Below are 19224 nucleotides of genomic sequence, written 5' to 3'. Positions count from 1 at the left end.
AGGTTATGTTTATTAAAGGAATAGAGCCTATTATCAATAAATATTCATAAAAGCAGAAGTAGCCTATAAATTTACTATAAGAAGCATGTTTGAGACACAATATTTACAATTTGCTTAAATTTTATTTATCTTTATTATTTTATTATGATGAATGAGTTCATTTGAAAATGGAAGTGTATTGGTTTCATAGAGTGGCTAATTATAAATATAATGAAAGTAATAATACTCTTGGATATTGTTGTTAGTTTTCAACACAGCTTGAAAAAGTAATACTTTAACATTTCATGTGAACAATTTTCACGAGTGTGCCCAGGTGGCAGTGGTGACTCCTTTTTGATGACCTCTTCTCAGTTATCCTTATGTCTCTAATCTCACTAGGCATTTTTGTCCAGTCTTAATAGCATTTAGCTACAAGCAGCAATACAGCACTTAAATTGGCATTCTTTGTAAAAAGGGGCTTATGAGAAAGTTTTGGAGGTTGGAAGTGTTTTCAGGAAGATAATCTGTAAAATAAAGAGAACTTCCCATTTTACTCATTATTTATCAATAAAATGGAAGAGTAACTTTATTTGCATGGATTGTGTGTAGCATTTCACCTAGTGCCAAAGGTGTGTAACTTGTTATTCAATACCAACCATAGTAAGACATTTTATAGATAATAAATGTCTGTTAAATTGCATTTACTTGTATATGCATTATTAACTAATCATATGTGTAACAATTATAAATATTTTCATTGGATTACATATTTTCAAGTTTAAAATGACAAAAAGCATGGCATATTCACCTAAATCAGTGGTCCCCAACCTTTTTTGGGCCACGGACCCGTTTAATGTCAGAAAATATTTTCACAGACCGGCCTTTAGGGTGGGACGGATAAATGTATCACGTGACCGAGACAAGCGTCAAGAGTGAGTCTTAGACGGATGTAACAGAGGGAATCTGGTCATTTTAAAAAAATAAAACATTGTTCAGACTTAAATAGAAATAAAACAGAAATAATGTAAGTTATTTATTCTTTCCCTGCGACCGGCACCAAATGGCCCATGGACCAGTACCGGTCCGCATCCCGGGGGTTGGGGACCACTGACCTAAATGAAGTCTGAGGGGCCATTTATTTGAGGCCACGGAACTTTTCTGTTTATGTAAAATAACTGCTTCAAATAAATCTAGCAAGCTTAAGTTTATATTTTTACTAAAGTCTCAATGTCCTTGTGTAATTATAAACATATATAATAATTAGATCTAAAATTTAATGTGTAATAAATGCTGTATACATTTTTTTTCATTTATTCCTTGTCACAACCTTGTGAGAGTTATTATTTTTGTTAGATTAATTAACTCAGTCAACAAATATTTACTGTATACTCACCATGTGACAGGCATTATTTTAAAACCTAAGATTTCTCAGTGAACAAAAGAGGTAATGTCCTTGCCCCATAAAACTTACATTTAAGGGGAAATGTATATAATAAATAGATGAGAAAACTAATGCTCAGAAAAGGTAAAGAAATATTCTCAAGGTCATGAACTATTAAATGATAGAAATAGGATAGAAACCCATTTCTGTTTGACTTTGAACCTAAATTTAGGTTTCACCTCTTGATAAAATTATCAGATCTTGTTGCCTTGAGTAAGTCACATAATATTGTTGAACTGCTTATCTACCAAATAATTGAGTATAAAATATTTTGTATGAGAAACTAAAGCCCTAAGCTTAAAAGAACTTGAAAAATAGAAGAATTCCAGTAGCTGCCTGCCCAGCCTCCTTGTCCATGGTTTCACTGTAACTGTTTATTACCTGTAGTCCACCTCAGTCCAGAAATATTAAATGGGATATTTCAGATTGAAGCAATTCATAATTTTTAAGTTATTTGCCATCCTGAGGTACATGATGAAATTTTACACCTTCCTGCTCTGCCCTGCCCAGAATGTGAATCATCTCTTTTTACAGGGTATCTTAGCTGTATAATGTGACCTGCCTGCCCATTAGTCATTTCGTAGCACTTCTTAATCAGATCCACTGTCATAATATGGAGGTGCTTGTGCTCAGGTAATCCTTATTACACTGACTAATGGCCCTAAGCGCATAAATAGTGATGCTTTCTTTAAGTGAAAGGTGTGCTGGGGCAGGAGGAAGCGTAGTATATATAGGGCCTGATAACACCCACGATTTCAGGCATCCACTGGGGTCTTTGGGATATATCCCCCATGAATAAAAGGACTGCTGTACTTCATTATCTAAATATGAAGAATTAGGCCCATTTCAAATCTGTTTCTCTATGAAGCATATTGATCAGCAATTCTCTTTTCAAAACACCTTTTGGGGGGCAAACAATGCAAAACAACTATAGATTCATTTTGTTGATTACCCCAACCAAAGAATATTAAAGTGCTGATACCTAGAGAAGCATAGCTTTAGTCTCAACATTCTCACTGTATATTTTGCTCTGTTTATATGAGTTAAAAAAATGCAATACTTAATGTCTCACATATATTGTAGAAATTCTGAACATTGGGAAACGTATGTTTTAGCTCCAGAAAAATCTGCCAGTGCTTTTTTTTATATATAATGCATGGTTTTATCTTGCTACTCTTAAAATCTCTCACATTTCTAATAGTAGTAGGAAAAGTCCAAAAACCATGCAGTAAACTAAAAAAAAAAATGGTTCACTTAACTTCCCTGTGTTAGCCCCAATTTCAGTGGACTTCCTAACCGTGAACATCTAGTGTTGCTCATGCTGAGACATCATACCACAGCAGTCACAGTCTGTATAGGACTGACTGACTTAGACTCTGAGAAAGAAAAACAGTTTAGATTTCTAACAAGCTGAAGGACTTCTTTTAAATGGTTACAAAAAAGACTCAGTATATATGATGAAGGACGTCTTGTCAAGATATTACTGTCCTTATAATCATTGAAAAAGATTACTGTCTTTTCATTCATGATGATTTCTGAGAGACTCATAAAACAAATTTAAACTTCAGTAATGATGACTGGGAACATAGTCTACTGCACAAATTAACACAAGTATTTTAGTCTCACAAATTTGGAGGTTAAAAGTACCATAACAATGATCTCTAACATCCACATACACTAAGTTAGGAAAATAAGTAAAAGAAACTTCGCTGGTAAACCATTAGTTAGCAATCTGGTTTTGGATCTAGACATTGTGATAATATAGTGGAATTTTAGTCACTTGCAAGCTGTTGGGAAAGGAATTTTGGAAGTCACATGCCTTCCTGCTACTTTTTAAATTATCCTAACTAAACAGTGACATTCCCTATAACCACCAAGGCTCTGACTGCTTCCAACCATGAGACCCAAGACCTAAGAACCTGACACAGATCTTCATTACTAATGGCTATAATCAAAGCAGATGTTTTTGAAAAAATATACTTTATTAATTAGATAACTATTTTTTTCTAATGCTGGATATCAACTTTGTGGCATAGGCACACAACACTGTCCAAGAAATTTGATGGTATTCTAATACATTATAGAATATTGATAGGATGCATTTATATACAGTGCCTGCAGTAACGTTAAGAATACTGTTTTAAATTTGGCATTTCCAGAAATCAAAGAATTAACATGAGAAACCCAATTTTTACATACTCTTCACAGCTGTTTTCTTGAATGTATAACAATTAGGGTTTCTTGATATTAGTGTTGGCCATTGGAATTTCAGTTAAATTATAAGTTAAGACCATGCTCTTATGCAGCCATATTTGCATTTTGCATGTTGTTTGACAGTAAATTAAGAGACTGTGTCATAACATGTTGTATCCCATATTTGTGTGTTCAATAAACATTGGTTAAATGGAGACTACTTGCCTAAAATTTAGATTATCATTTGAGTCAGTGAAATAAAGCTTACTAAATCATAAATTTGGATAATAATAATAATTTCAAGTTCCACATTTTAGGGAGAGTATTTAATATAGATAAATGTTTAAATTAGAGGTATGTTAGACAATAGCAGCGTTTCTCTCTCTCTCTCTCTCTCTCTCTCTCTCTCTCTCTCACACACACACACACACACACACACACACACACACACACACACACCAGAGAATATGCCAGAATTCAAGAAATGACATTTTATAATCCAGACATCTGCCCAATGACTATCAACTTGTGTAAACAAATATGAGTTAATCGTGGTGAGAGGTATTCATTAGCTCTTGGCACCTGCCCCCAGAACACAACAGAGGGAAGGAAAAAGGAAGTAAACCTTTCATCTTAACAGCCAATCACTTAGCTCTATTCACTCAAATCTCTTCATTAACACTTTTTGCCCCCTATGGCCATACCCTCCATTTTATTTAATCTCATACTTCTGTAACCCTTGGGATGCTGTATAACATTTTGGGGGAATATTTACAAATATTTTACTTCTCAATCAGTACCTTTTTCCTAATGGTTGACAATGCTAGATTTACCTTTTAAAAAATCCTTCAGAATACAACTTTCAACGAGTGTATGTCATGAAATAGATCACTTGCATTGGCAATTTTAGATATTTTTACTTTGAGAGTACCAAATATCTAGTGTTTCATTGTTTTCCTAATGCAAAAATTAGAAAACATGCATAAAGCAGTATGTAGAAAGGTAAGAACACTGTCTCTTTCTGAAACTCAGTATCCTATATCAACACCCGATGTTATTGTGTAGAAATGTTAAGATTAGCTTGAAAGTCATGCTATTATACCTTTAGCCTCTGGAATGAACTGTGTGGGTTGAATACTTTCACCTATGTAAAAGGAAGGAGAATTTGCTCTTTTTGTTTGTCTGTTTCATTTGTCTATTTTAATTTATTTTCTTATTGCCAGTCTCTCCTTTTTGGGAAAAACTAAATAGAAAAAAAAAAATTTAAAGCATAATTATCAACCAGAAAAAATTAAAACTACTTTTAGGACACTGTTCACAGTGTATTCCTCTAGGCTTTTATATATGCATTTATACTTTTTCTTAAGAGTATAAAACTTTCTCAACAGACAAGTTGTTTTTCTTTATATTTCCTTTATCTCCCTCTTATGCAGGTGACTGGTAGATCATAGCATGAATTTAGGTTTCGCGAACTACCTACTTTAGCAAGAAATATTTTTTTATTTTTTTAATGTGAATTTTTCTTTCTAATTATGCCACTGACTAGCCTTTGTCATCTGAATTTGTCTGTGTTCTTTAGCATTAGGGTAAATCCATATTTAGTATGTGTGCCAGTCAGCCAACCAACCTGCAAATATTTGCTTCTTCTCTCCTTTTTCTTATATCAAGAACATATTTTATGTCAATAAATATTTATTTACAACAGCATTTTCAAAGGTACATTCTATTTTATTTATGAAAATAACTTATTCAGACACCCTCTACTGTTAGAGATTTATGGGACTTTCTCTTATGTATGTTTTGCTGTTGTAATCAATTCTCAATATATATCATTCTTGCTGAATCTGTACACATTGCTAAGTTTTTCATTAGGCTAAATCCTAAAAATAGAATCGATAGGTTAAAAGGCAGGCTTTTTTGTAAGGTTTTCGATATGTATTGCCAAATGCTCTTCAGAGTTCTATTACTGAGATGACCAGCAGCAATGAAAATGTATTATATTACCAGATCCTTACAAATTTTCTTTTTAAAAGTAATTGATAATGCAATGAGTCTTTGCTTTCTTGACCACAATGGGCATTCCAAATGATCACACATGTTTGCAGACTATTCCATAAATCAAGAGCCCCAAAACTTTAAAATTTTTGGTTGATAGCTTGTTTTCTGGCAACATTGTTACCTTGTGATTTTAAGTGACAGTCCAATGAGCAAAGGAAGGAAACCAATTGTGATTCCCTCACAGTCTCCCTCCCCTCACAGCGCAGCACCCCAGGGCAACTATTTATAAACTCACCTGGTGAGCTCAAAGTTTCAAGGAGATGAGAAGTAGATCCTTCTTACAAAAATTGTAATAACCCCCTTTTTTTGTAGATAATACATTATCCAAGTTGCTAGGTTTAAGAGAAGTGTACTTCTTTAAAATCAAATGATAATTAAATACTAATCTACCCACTGATTTATCACTTTCAGTTAGTATTTATCGTATCCTCCTTGATTTTGCCCAAGTTCTTTATGCCTTTTATATTCATCCATGAATATTAAAATGCAAAAATCACAAGGTACAATAAGCCATATTTTGTGAGTATATCTTTGACCTCTTTGGTAGATGATATATTAGGTGGTTTTTTTAAGGAAATATATGTTCAGCCTGACCAGGCAGTAGTGCAATGGATAGAGAGCATCAGACTAGGACGTGGAGGATCCAAGTTTCAAAACCCCGAGGTCGCCAGCTTAATTGTGAGCTCATCCAGCTTGAGCGCAGGCTCACCAGCTTGAGCGCAGGGTCACTGGCTTGAGCCCAAAGGTCACTGGCTTGAAGTCCAAGGTCACTGGCTTGAAGCCCAAGGTTGCTGACTTGAGCCCAAGGTCGCTGGCTTGAACAAGGGATCACTCACTCCGCTGTAGCCCCCGGTCAAGGCACATATGAGAAAGCAGTCAATGAACATGTATATATATGTATGTTCGGGGTAAAAATTCTTATATAACAGGAATGCTAGGTTACTGTGCCTGTATAGGCACATTTTATTATTTTCAAAGCCTTCATCTCAAGCAAACTGATTTTTCTATGGTATGCCATGCATTTTCTGATGACAGCATACTATGAAAAGCTCATGTTGCATCTCTATGTTTATTTGCTCTGAATCCTTGGAACAAGAGATAGCTAGAGGAGTAAAGCATTTAATAGATAAAGGGAACCCTATCAATATTTCCGTTCTAGGCATTTAATAGATGCTTAGTGGATGATGGTGATAATGAGAAAGAGGAAAAGAGTACGTTTTGGAGCTCTTATGTGTCTGGCATTCTGCTTAGTGCTTTCTTGATGTCTTCTCGCGTATAAAACAAGGAAACTGAGTTCCAAAAAGGGAAACAACTCCCAAAATCAGTCAGTGAAGCCAAAGAACAAACCCAGAATTCTTAACTCAGTATAGTCTACTCTCCATTATATAATGCTGGTGGTAAATGAGAAGCATTTAAACATTTTAATCTAAAAAGTTTTAAATTTATAATTACAGATATTGTTTCTATTGATGCTGTTAAGTGTTTATGTAATACTTGTTGGAGGACTTTAACCTTATTTTATCTATTGTCCACTTTATAATTTACATTTATTGAATTTTTACTTCAGATATATTATCTATATTCTTGAAGAAAAAAAATATTCCAATTTTATAGATTAGTGGAACCTGAGTAGAATTAGTGGAATCAGAGTAGACCAATTAACTCTTTTTAGAGGAAGTCACTTAAGTAGCAGCGAAGTTGGGATTCAAGCCCATGTTTGTTTGCAAATAGCAAAACCAAATAAGCTTGAAAATGATAGATTTGGAGTTTAGAAAAGCATATACACTGTTCTCTCTGCTTGCTTCTCTCTCTGCCATTTATGCCTAATTTTCCTTGAAACTAAAGAGAAGGATAAAATAGTGCCTTCTACTGTATTTTTTTTATTTCACTTTGAGCCTTTCGCTTCTTAAATACTTGGAGAAAATGTACATACATTAATAAAATTAACAAATTATCGTATCCTTTCAGCAGATTTTACTCTAGGATAGAGAGAAAAAAAATTATTTTTTTACTATGACCAACAAATTAGAGATAAGACCCTTAATGGGTCAGTTTTCTAATTCTCATCTCTTAAATGATGTATAAAAATATTTCTAATGTGTTTTATTTTTTATTTTGTTTCTATAATTATATGCTACATATCCAGATTTATCAGAATCAAAGTAAACAGAAACTATGACTTTCTAATACTGAGTTAAAAATTGGTGATGTAGGCCTGACCTGTGGTGGCGCAGTGGATAAAGCGTTAACCTGGAAACACTGAGGTTGCCGGTTGAAAACCCTGGGCTTGCCTGGTCAAGGCGCATATGGGAGTTGATGCTTCCTGCTCCTCCCCCCTTCTCTCTCTCTCTCTCTCTCTCTCTCTCTCTCTCTCTCTCTCCTCTCTATAATGAATAAATAAAATCTAAAAAAAAAAAAAAATTGGTGATGTACAAATATGTCCTCCTATGTCTGCAAGTCAGGTTACTTCCTTCACAGTCTTCCGGGTTTATGGGGCCAGCTGGATAGCCCGCTTCCAGATTCTTTCCCTTACCCAACCTCCTACCACATGCCAGTAATCCTAGAGAAGTCCAGAGTCCGTCTCTGATCACTCCCATTCACAGTGTTAGTGTAGCAGCTCATCAATCAGCTCGCGTGCTTCATTGACACATTGATTGCTTTCTGACCATTGTCTATAAAACTGATAATGATTTTTCTTTCGGTCAAATGAATGCAAGAGGAAAATATTTTTAATATAGACGATATCAATAAATACAAAATTATATAAAGTGAAATAAATTATTTTTTAATTCAAAGCTAATGAAAACATCAATCCCTGTTAGAAAATTTAGTTATTGTTAGGTAAACCTTATTAGTTTTCTTCATAAAGTGAAAAAATTTATTTTAAAAGGCCACTCTTAGCAATGGATGCTGTAATTTTGGCCATTTAAAAAAACTTTTCTCACTCATTTAATTTCTTTTTGAAGGCAATAGGGAATCACGCTGAAGAAGAATGCTTTGGGAAACTTCTTCCTTATGCTCTCCAGCTGCCTCACAGCATATCTGCACTTGCAGAACAGCATAGTCTCTTCAGTGAGCCCACTGGTTTTTCATGAGTTATTTTTCCCTATGGCCTTGCAAACTAGTGTCTTCTCTGACACCAGAAATGAAATCACAAGTCAGATCTTTCATAGTTGAGTTAAGGTTATCCTATATAGTTTCAAGACGATGGTATTTGAAAAATTTTAATTCGAAAACTATATCCTGTAAATGATATAATTTAATTAAATTTTAGATGTTTCATCTAAAATACCTTTTCTGTCTTTTCCTTTTTACTCGTCTTCACTTTTAATGATCCATCGGCCTGCAGTGTCTTTACATCCAAAATGCAAAGCAGACAAATGGGCATCTCAGGGAAGAACATGACTAAAAGCACCAGCATCAGCGGAGACATGTGCTCGCTGGAGAAGAATGACGGCAGCCAATCTGACACCGCGGTGGGCGCCCTGGGCACCAGCAGCCAAAAGCGGCGCTCTAGCATTGGGGCCAAAATGGTAGCTATTGTTGGTCTCTCGCGGAAAAGTCGCAGCGCTTCTCAGCTCAGCCAAACGGGTAGGCATTTTTATGTTACTTTCGACTTTATCTTTGAGTTACAATTAAAAGACATATCCTTTTCCTTTTACTCTTTTTATTGCAGTAATATGTGGATGATGACATGTTCCAGAGAGAAAGAACACCAAACTAGTCAATTTTTCTGAAAATATAACTGACTTTGTTTTTCAGTGATGAGTGAAACTGCTCTAAAGTGAACCTCTCAGCCACTGTTCTTGAAATGCATTTAAAGTCTTTCTTCCTCAGGAAAAAGCCAAGCTGTGGTCCCCCTGATTGCCAGTTGCTGATCCTTTGTAAAGATATTCTGATCTATGACACACTTGCTCTTCTGCAGATTTCTCAAGGTAGAACCAACCAAATTCCATTTCATTCCCAGCAAGTTATGGTGACCAAGATGATACCTCGAACTCTGTGTGACTAATATATTTTTACTGCTGACAACCTAACGTCTTTTTCAGTTTGTAAGCAGCGTTTGCCAGTAGTATCAGTTTTCTCACCGCAGTTTTATTTCCGTTAAAACTTCAAGCAACAACATTCTCCAGCAGCAGAGATGGAGCAATTATCTGCTGACAGTGAAGATATTCAAGGCTTGACTAATTTAAGACTCAGTTGCTAAAGCACATCTGCCGAAATAGATTAGATACAACACTCCTACTCAGAAAAACCACTACTAGCAATTAAAAAATCTGTGAGTCAAAACAATGTATTTTTTTCAAATGGATGTTGATAATTAAACATTAAATCCCTGTTATCTTGGAAATAATAGCAAATCTTCTACTTACCAAACAAAAGCATATAATATGGTGTTTCTTTTACAGCAAATAAATTATAGGCAAATGGATTACATCTCATTTATGTTTGAATAGTAGGGTTCTTGTACACAAAAGTCAAGACTTAAATGTGCAACACAAAAGAATTTAAAGATACATTCTTTCTTGGACCTGGCTAATCTTGATTTTATTAACTGTGACAGTGAGTTTGGAATCTGAGTTTTATTGAATATATATAATAATATAATATATAATATGTTATAATACTATAAAATAATAATATTGAAATAGTTATTTGATGGTATTACTTATAACCTGGTTGTTACTCACTATATTTAATATGATTGTTATGGGGATTTTTCATTTAGTGTTTCAAAATGTTGTTTTGCATTTTAATATAGAAATAGAAATGTGATTTATAAACATAAAGATTGTATTTAAATGATTTTTAATTGCTAACATACATGCATAATTAACCATGCAATGCAAATACCATAAACATTGGCTTTTAGAAATTTTTTTTCTATTTCTCTGGCAGTTAGAACTTATTTTATTATACTTTTCCTTTTAAAACTTACAAATATCTATAAACAATAACTGCTCTAAAAAATAAAATCTATTGATTAAATAAAACTAAGAACCTAAAACAGACATTAATAAGACTACAAGTAAGAGGGTATGTGATGCTAAACCAAATAATTGATTTCATTTATTCAGGGTTTTTAAATACATATTGAGCACTTACTATGTACCAAGCACATGGAGAACAAGGATGAATAAGAAATCGTTTCTAACCCGACTTGCTTATACTCTGGTAGGAGATAGGTACTTAAACAGAATGCTTCAAGGTAATATGTCAGCGGTAAAACTGCCACTGGGTGGAATGTGCTGGGTGCCCAGAGGAAGTGCACTTTATCCAACCTGAAGTTCCAGAAATAAATGCCTGAAGGAGATGATACCTGATTTAAGACCTGAAAGAAGAGTAAATGTTAACCAAGTATAGGACAATTTGAAAAGTGTTCCAGATAGAAACCATAAAAAATTATAATGAACCAAGGCATGGAAGCATGACATGTACAGGAATGATAGACAGTGAGGTAATTTTACTAGAAAATGTTGGACTGAATGTGGCTAGAGATGTAAAGAAGTAGAGGCCAGATCATGGAGAATCCTGTAGATAATATTAATTTATAGGTTATAAGAAATTTTAAAAGGTTATCAGTAGAGGATAGATCTGGTCAGATTTGCATAATTTATAGGACATAATTTACATAATTTGTAGGACATTCAGGCTGCCATTTATTTATCTAACAGATATTTTTTAAGCATCTACCATATGCCAGGAAGTATCCTAAAGAAAACATGAACAAAAAAAGAGATCTTTCTCTTTGAGCTTATATTCTAGTGGAGCTATAATGAAAAAGTAAACTTAAGTCAGCATCTGGTAAAGAGTGCTTTAGAATGAATTAGTAGTGTAGTACAATAATTCAGATAAGAGTCTGAATGAATCAAATTAAGTCAGTTGTAATAAAAATAGAGAGAAGTGATAGTTACAGAGAAATAGTAAAGAAGAAATTAGTAGTCAGCCATTTAATTTAGTGACTCTAGATATAGGGAAGTGAAGGAGAGAGAATTCTAAGATGATTTTTGTATTTCTGGCTTGCATCAGTAGGTAGATGGTCATAGTGCTATTATTAATGGCTACTGGAAGTATAAAAGAAAGGGTAGGTTAGGGGAAGAGGAAGAACAATGACTCCTGAGCTTATAAAGGAGACCAAGAGGAATGATAATGAGGAAAGGACAAGAACTATGAAAGTACTGTCACAGAAGCTAGGAGTCTAGAGGATTTCAAGAAGAGAATGATCAGTGTTTCTAAATGATCGATTTTATATCTTTATAGTTCTGGCATAAATATCCCATATATCTTTTCTTGACAACATTTTTATTGAAAAAGTATATACCCATTAACTATAAAGTGAGATTTTGTAAAACATTGATTTGGTTTTTACATATGAATAGTTATAGGTTTTTAATCTTCACATTGTGATATTGGAAGATTTAAGAAATGTAGTCTGGCCTGACCAGGTGGTGGTGCAGTGGTTAGAGCATCAGACTGGGATGCAGAGGACCCAGGTTCAAGACCCTGAGTTTGCCAGCTTGAGCACAGGCTCATCTGGTTTGAGCAAAAGCTCACCTTGGACCCAAGGTCGCTGGCTATAGCAAGGGGTTACTCGGTCTGCTGAAGGCCCGCGGTCAAGGCACATATGAGAAAGCAATCAGTGAACAATTAAGGTGTCGCAATGCACAACAAAAAACTAATGATTGATGCTTCTCATCTCTCTGTTCCTGTCTATCCCTCTCTCTGATTCTCTCTCTCTGTCTCTGTAAAAAAAAAAAAAAGAAAGAAAGAAAAAGAAAAAAAAAAGAAATGTAGTCTGGTTCTTTATTATAGCTTAGAGCTTCTTTCTACTTAGAGTATAGCAGAAAATAAAGTATTCCTATTTCAACATTTTAATTAATACTCAATAACAATTTACAGCTAAGATTTTAATTGCTCCTAAAATGTGCAATTATTTTTACCTGTCCACCTTATGGCTTCAACCTATAGACCGAATTAAAAATATTGCACATTTTCCAGCTTACGTGTACCTGTAGAATAACAAATTGTTTTTTAGTTACTAGACTCCAAATTTTCAATGGGTTCCTAAATTCTCTATGTATATTTCTTTCTTTTACTTTCTTTTCCCCATTGATTTGAGAGGGAGAGAGAGAGGAAGGGAAAGAGAAAAAGAGAAGGAAAAGAAGAGAGAAGCATCAATTCATTGTTCCACTGAGTTCCATTTCATTGGTTGTTTCTCGTTTGTGCAACCTCAGAGTGCTGAGACAATGCTCTATCCACTGAGCAACCTGGCCAGGGCCATCTATTTGTTTTAAGTAAGATGTTTATGTTTTCTTAAGAAAAAATTATAATCAAAGCTCCAATGGTACTTAAAACTGAAATCTTCAAGTTTAATATCTAAACTATTGGATTGTGTGATATTGATAACTAAAATAATAAATTTTTTTGATACTGGATTTTACAATAGATCCTTTGTTTAGACATATGTGTGTGTGTGTGTGTGTACTGAGTAACTGAAATAAATTTTTAACTAATATATTTACACTTTCAAAGATTCATTTAGTATTCTCTTGATTTTCCTGGCCTCCATATAATTAAGTTCAAGTTATCATTTACTGAATGATATACCATAAAGTTTTCAAATTTTTAAGATGATATTTATCCCTTAAAAAATAAATATCATTGCAAAACAAGACCAGACAGACTGCTTACTTGCTTCCTGAAATGTAAAAAACTCAGCAAAATGAGATCTTACTAAAGAATAGTTAAATTATTCTGGATGATATAGTAATCACAGATGAACAATTCGCAAGGGAGAAGCCATCTATAAAGGTTGTTGGCCCCTACACATGGCAGCTAAGTTATATCTCTTCTGCTATGCTATTTTATATGTTCCTTTTCCTGTTAATTGGAAACTCACCTTTAAACTTACCATTTCTAAAGATTAAATATGGATTAAATATGACTTACTAGGTATTATAACCTAATAGAAAGCATATAGAAAGAATAAGGAGGCTTGGAATCTATTGCTTACTCGGGATTATATAAACTATCAACTATGGCCTCTTTAAAAATCTACTTAACAAATCTGAGTTACAGAATGTGCATCTGGCAGATGGAATTGATGCCAGCTTTCTCAACAGGGCAGCATAGATGGACCTGGAGAGCATTCTGCTAAGTGAAATAATCCAGTCAGAGAAAGACAAGTACATGATTCCCTTATATGTGGAATTTAATGAACAAAATAAACAAAATAGAAACATACTCATAGATACAGAGAACAGACTGACAGCTGTCAGAGGGGAGGAGGATTGGAGGACTGGTGAAAAAGGTGAAGAGATTAAGGAAAAAAACTCATAGACACAGATAACAGTATAGAGATTACCAGAGGGAAAGGGAGTGGAAGGAGCTAGAGGAGGGTAAAAGGGGGTAAATAGAAATGGAAGGAGACTTGACTTAGGGTGATAAACACCACAATTCAATATACAGATGATATATTACACACACACACACACACACACATACATATAATGCAGCATTATAGAGAGCAGAAAAGCAAATCCTGGAGGGAAGGAGGGAGGGCATTGGGGGGAGGGGGCAAGGGGGATGTTGAGTGAACACAGGAGTGGAGGGGGATGTATTTGGTGGGACACTTGAATCTATGTAAACACAATACATTTAAATCAATAAAAAAAAATTGAAAAAAAAAGAAATGTACACCTGAAACATATATAATTATCTTAACCAATGTCACCCACAATAAGTTCAATAAAAATATTTTTTAATATGTAAGAAAATGGTCTGAAACTTAAAAATCACTTTATAGATGTAAGACATCAATAGCCAATTCAGCCTCATAGAGGAATCAAGAATTTTATTTTAGACATGTTGATTTTGAGATGCACATTAAGACATTTAAATGCAGTTGTTATATGGTTAGTTGGATATGCATTTAAAGCTAATTAGTTCAAGACAAAGGATGTAATTTGGGAGTAATCAACAGATAGCATGTGATGCCATTGCACTGGCTAGGATTACTTAGGGTAATGAAACTGTCATTTTCTTGAAATGAAACTGCCAGTCAAATATAATCTAACATTGCAATTACACACCAAAAAAGTAGATCTGAAACTTCTCTTAGTCAAGCTCTTCATCAGCCATTGATGACATAAATACAGTGATACTCTAAGATCTGACAAGAAGCTCACCAAAAAATTCAAAGTTATCAGCAATACTAATAAAATATAGATTTACATTAATATTATTAATAATAAGCCTTACCATGCATCTATAGTTTATATTGTGTATGGTCTGTCTTTATTAAGTTTCTTTTTCAATTATGATGTCATTAAAAGTAAGTATGAGAAAACTGAATTTGGAAGCAGACCTTCAAATTTCTCTATTTATTAACTAGCATAATTCCAGCTGTTCTATAAACCTCGAAAACTTAATTTAAAAGATGTTTATTTATTGACAAATATCAGCCCAATGCAATTATTCCTCGTTGAGAAAGTTGCTTTTCTTACAGTCATTCATGGTTTGGGGCTCTGTTTGTCTGTGGCTTTACCCTCTTTGGGGCCTTGGGGCCCTCTCTGTTCAGCCAGTGTATGGGAAGTTTTTATGAGCAAGAAATGGAAATAGCAAAGTCACTTCTGCTTGTATTTCATTGTCTTCAACTCAATCACAAGACCGATGATAGAAAATAGGAGGTTGGGATCCTGGTAGGTTCACTCCATGGTAGAGCATTGGCCTGGTGCATGGACATCCCGGCTTCAATTTCCAATCAGAGCACATAAGAGAAGTGCTATCTTCTTCTCCACCCCTCCCCTTCTCCCTTCTCTCTTTCTATCTCTCTCTTCCCTTCCTACAGCCATGGCTCAGTTGGAGCAAGTTGGCTCAGAGCACTGAGGATGGCTCCATGGCTTCCACCTCAGGCACTAAAATAGCTTGGTTGCCGAGTAACAGTGCACTGGTTCCAGATGGGCAGAGCATCCCCCAATAAGGTGCTTGCTGGGTGGATCCTGGTCTGGGTGCATGTGGAAGTCTTTCACTCTGGCTCCCCACTTCTCATTTAAGAAAAATAAAAGAAAAAAAAGTAAGTGGTTGGGAAATGTAGTTCAGGGAGTGCTCAGGAAAAAGAGAAAAGAGGTTTGGTAAGAAAACCCATATTTTTGAAAATTATCAGCACATTACTTTAAACATTTTTCCTGAGAGCTTAGGGTCTTAATTTACCATTAGAAATAATGATTTGCAAATATATATTGCATTTGAATCTTTCAAAGTATTTGTATGTTTTAGGAATTGCAAAAGTATCACAGAATATATGTAGCATTTATACATAATTTTTATTGAAATGGAGGGAAGGTGATATTTAAAAATATTTAAGACAGCTGGTCTAGAACGTAATTCCAAAGGCTCAAAACCACTGTTCTGGTATGTAATAGTTCTTAGGGATTGTTTGCTGAATTCACAGGTCTACTAACAGAGAAATTAAGAAAATGAAGAATTGAAATGTTAAGTAGTGGTATTGGAATTGTCTTTTCATGTCATTAGAAATCAGACTAACACCATGGGATATCTAACATACTAAAGATTTAACAAAGAATGTGCCTTTAACACTAAATTTAGTTATATATTTCATTTTTGAAATTATAATACTATCAGCCATTAATTAAAGTTATTCATAGTGATTCTACTATTTGTAATTTGCTAATAAGTTCAAGTGATTCAAGTATGTAATATAATTGAAATAAACAAACTATTTCTTATAAGTGAAAGCTATATTAACATATTATTCTGTTAAAAAACTTCTGTAGCCAGGCAGGATCAGCAAGTACCTGAGAATGAAAGCAATTTTATTATTAATGAAAATTAATTCAGCATTTCTTAAGTTTTAATTGAATTTCATATTATTTGTTCTTAAAAAATCTTATTTTGACTTTTTTAATTGGGGTAAAACATAACTTGAAATTTACCACCTTAACCATTTTTAAGTGTGCAAGTTAGTGACAATAAGACCTTCACATCCAACCATCACCTCTGTTCATCTCCAGCACTCAAACTGTGTCCATTAAACAACTCTCCATCCACCTCCTCATCCAACTTCTGCCAACTACATTTTATTTCCTTTAAATTTGACTACACTGCGTACCTCATGTAAGTGGAATTACACAGTATTTGTCCTTTTGTGACTGGTTTGTGTCGCATATCATCACTTCCTTGAGTTGTATGCATGTTGTAGCATGTCAGATTATCTTTCTTTTTTAAGGATGACTATTATTCAATGGATATTTGGGTCATACCCACCTTCTAACAGTCGTGAATAAGGTTGCTATGAACCTTTATCTCTTTGAGACCGTGCTTTCAGTTCTTTTGAGCATATATTCACAGTAGAATGAATGGTTGGGTCATATAGTAATTTTATTTTAATTTTCTCTTAGGAACTGCCACACTGTTTTCCATAGTAGCTGCATCATTTAACACTGTCACCAACAGTGTACAAGGGTCCAACTTTTTCCATATCCTTGCCAACACTTGTTATTTTTTAATCATAGCCATCCTATGGCTAATGGATGAGGTAGTATCTCAGTGTAGTTTATTTTACATTTCCCTAATGATTAGTGATATTGAGCATCTTTCTATGTGCTCATTGGCTGTTTGTATATATTTTTAGGGAAATTATTCAAATCCTTTGCCCATTTTCTAATTGGCTCGTTTGATTTTTTTTATTGTTGAGTTAAGAAAAATGCTTTTTATAATAGAAAAATATAAACCTGGTTTTCAGATTCTTAAGAATCATCTGTGTATTAATAACATGTTGAATTATTATTTATTTGTCTATAAAGTCCTTGATGGGAGGAACTATATTTTATCATTTTAATATCTCTGGTACCTAAGATAATAGTTGATATTTACTAAATATTCAGTATTTTTTAGAATGAATGAATGAATGGACAATTCCAGTTAATTCACCTTTGTTATAGACAAGGTAACTTAAAATTGTTTTCCTCAAGATATTAAATTGGTACATTGAAGTTTTAAAATTTAAAAATGATCTTATAACCTGACCTGTGGTGGCACAGTGGATAAAGCGTCGACCTGGAAATGCTGAGGTCACTGGTTCGAAACCCTGGGCTTGCCTGGTCAAGGCACATATGGGAGTTGATGCTTCCAGCTCCTCCCCACCTTCTCTCTCTCTATCTCTCCTCTCTCTGTCTCTCCTTATCCTCTCTAAAATGAATTAAAAAAATGATCTTATAAATATGTTGAATATTTATCTCATATTCTAGTGTCTTGTTATCATTTGTAGAAAGAATAAATAGACCCTTGAAAACTATTAAGAAACTACCACTTACATCTACACATGCAAATTGTCTTGCATTATTCCTTCCCAAACATAAAGATTACACTCATTCAAATTGTTAAAAATTTGCTAATGTATTCTTATGGTTTTTAAATCATTTCCCTAAAATGCAAATATTGCCATAAATTTTTTTTAAATATTTTTTTATCAACTACAATACTTGCAAAGAAAGCATTTTGGTATATACTGTGGAAGACAATACTTAGTCCTTCTTTCTCATAGCTTTTATACTCAAGGGTCTTCAAATCACTAAAAGGCTTAAGTAAATATAAAACAAAGTGGAGCATGATGAAGACAAGCATGAGGTACAAAGAATATTCTGTAAGGAAGTGTAATAGGGTGGAGAACGGATTTTAGAGCTACAGAGTTCAGATCTCAGCACTGCTACATGGGCAAGTTATTTAACATCTCTATGCTCCACTTCCTCAGCTATAAAAATAATGGAATCATATTTTTCAACCTCATGAGGTTGTTAGGAGCACTTATGTAAGCACTTAAAACATTGTCCAGCATTTACTAAGTTCTTAATAAATAGCATCTGCTTTTGTTAATATTACCATTAGCTTAGCTATTATTATTAATATTATTGTATTAGTGTAACAGTAGAAATGATCACTTCTAATACTGATGCCAAATAACAGTTGATCTGAGCCTTGAATTGTGGATAATGTTTAAACAGTGAGGATGCTGAGAACAGGCATGGACATTTCAGACATGGACAATATTAGACTTAGAGATACGAAAATGCTGTTTATGTATGAGCAGAAAAGAAAGTATTTGACACAGTGGGAGATGAGACTAACAATAGTGGCTGGGGACAGATACAAATAACATAACATCAATCCAAGTAGTTAAAACTATAGAGTTGGCAATAGGGAGCTATTCAGGATTTGGAACAGGTCATGACAATCAGAGCTAGAAAGAGTCTGTCAATAAGGATCTAGAGTTCAAGAATAAGAGATGATTTTATTTGTTCAGAGCAGAGATGATGAAAGCCTGCCTGGTCAATTAGTTTTTTATTGCTGCCATAGCAAATTTCCACAAATTTAGCAACTTAAATTCACCATCTGTCAGAAGTCTGGGTAAGCTCGGCTGGGTTCGCTGCTCAGTGTCTCACAAGACAAAATCAGCGCTATCAAGGCAGGGTTTTTATCTGAAGGCTCTAGGGAAGACTCCATTTCCAGGCTTATTCAGGAGGTTGCAGAATTCA

General features: G+C 34.2%; 1 protein-coding gene across 49 annotated transcripts in view; it reads left to right on the top strand.

Moving 5' to 3' along the window:
- The window catches only part of RIMS2 (regulating synaptic membrane exocytosis 2), a 653442-nt gene that overhangs the window by 545093 nt on the left and 89125 nt on the right, over window positions 1–19224 (top strand). For 34 of the 49 annotated variants that reach the window (XM_066265863.1, XM_066265860.1, XM_066265865.1 and 31 more), the window contains one exon: window positions 9021–9262. The exons of the other annotated variants lie outside the window; for them this stretch is intronic. In XM_066265863.1, the coding sequence (XP_066121960.1) occupies window positions 9021–9262 (242 nt within the window). The remainder of the gene's footprint in view (window positions 1–9020; window positions 9263–19224) is intronic. 49 annotated transcript variants of the gene reach the window in all.

This window comes from Saccopteryx bilineata, chromosome 3, assembly GCF_036850765.1.
Source record: "Saccopteryx bilineata isolate mSacBil1 chromosome 3, mSacBil1_pri_phased_curated, whole genome shotgun sequence".
Taxonomy (NCBI): Eukaryota; Metazoa; Chordata; class Mammalia; order Chiroptera; family Emballonuridae; genus Saccopteryx; species Saccopteryx bilineata.
This window is presented reverse-complemented; position numbering and strand designations above follow the sequence as displayed.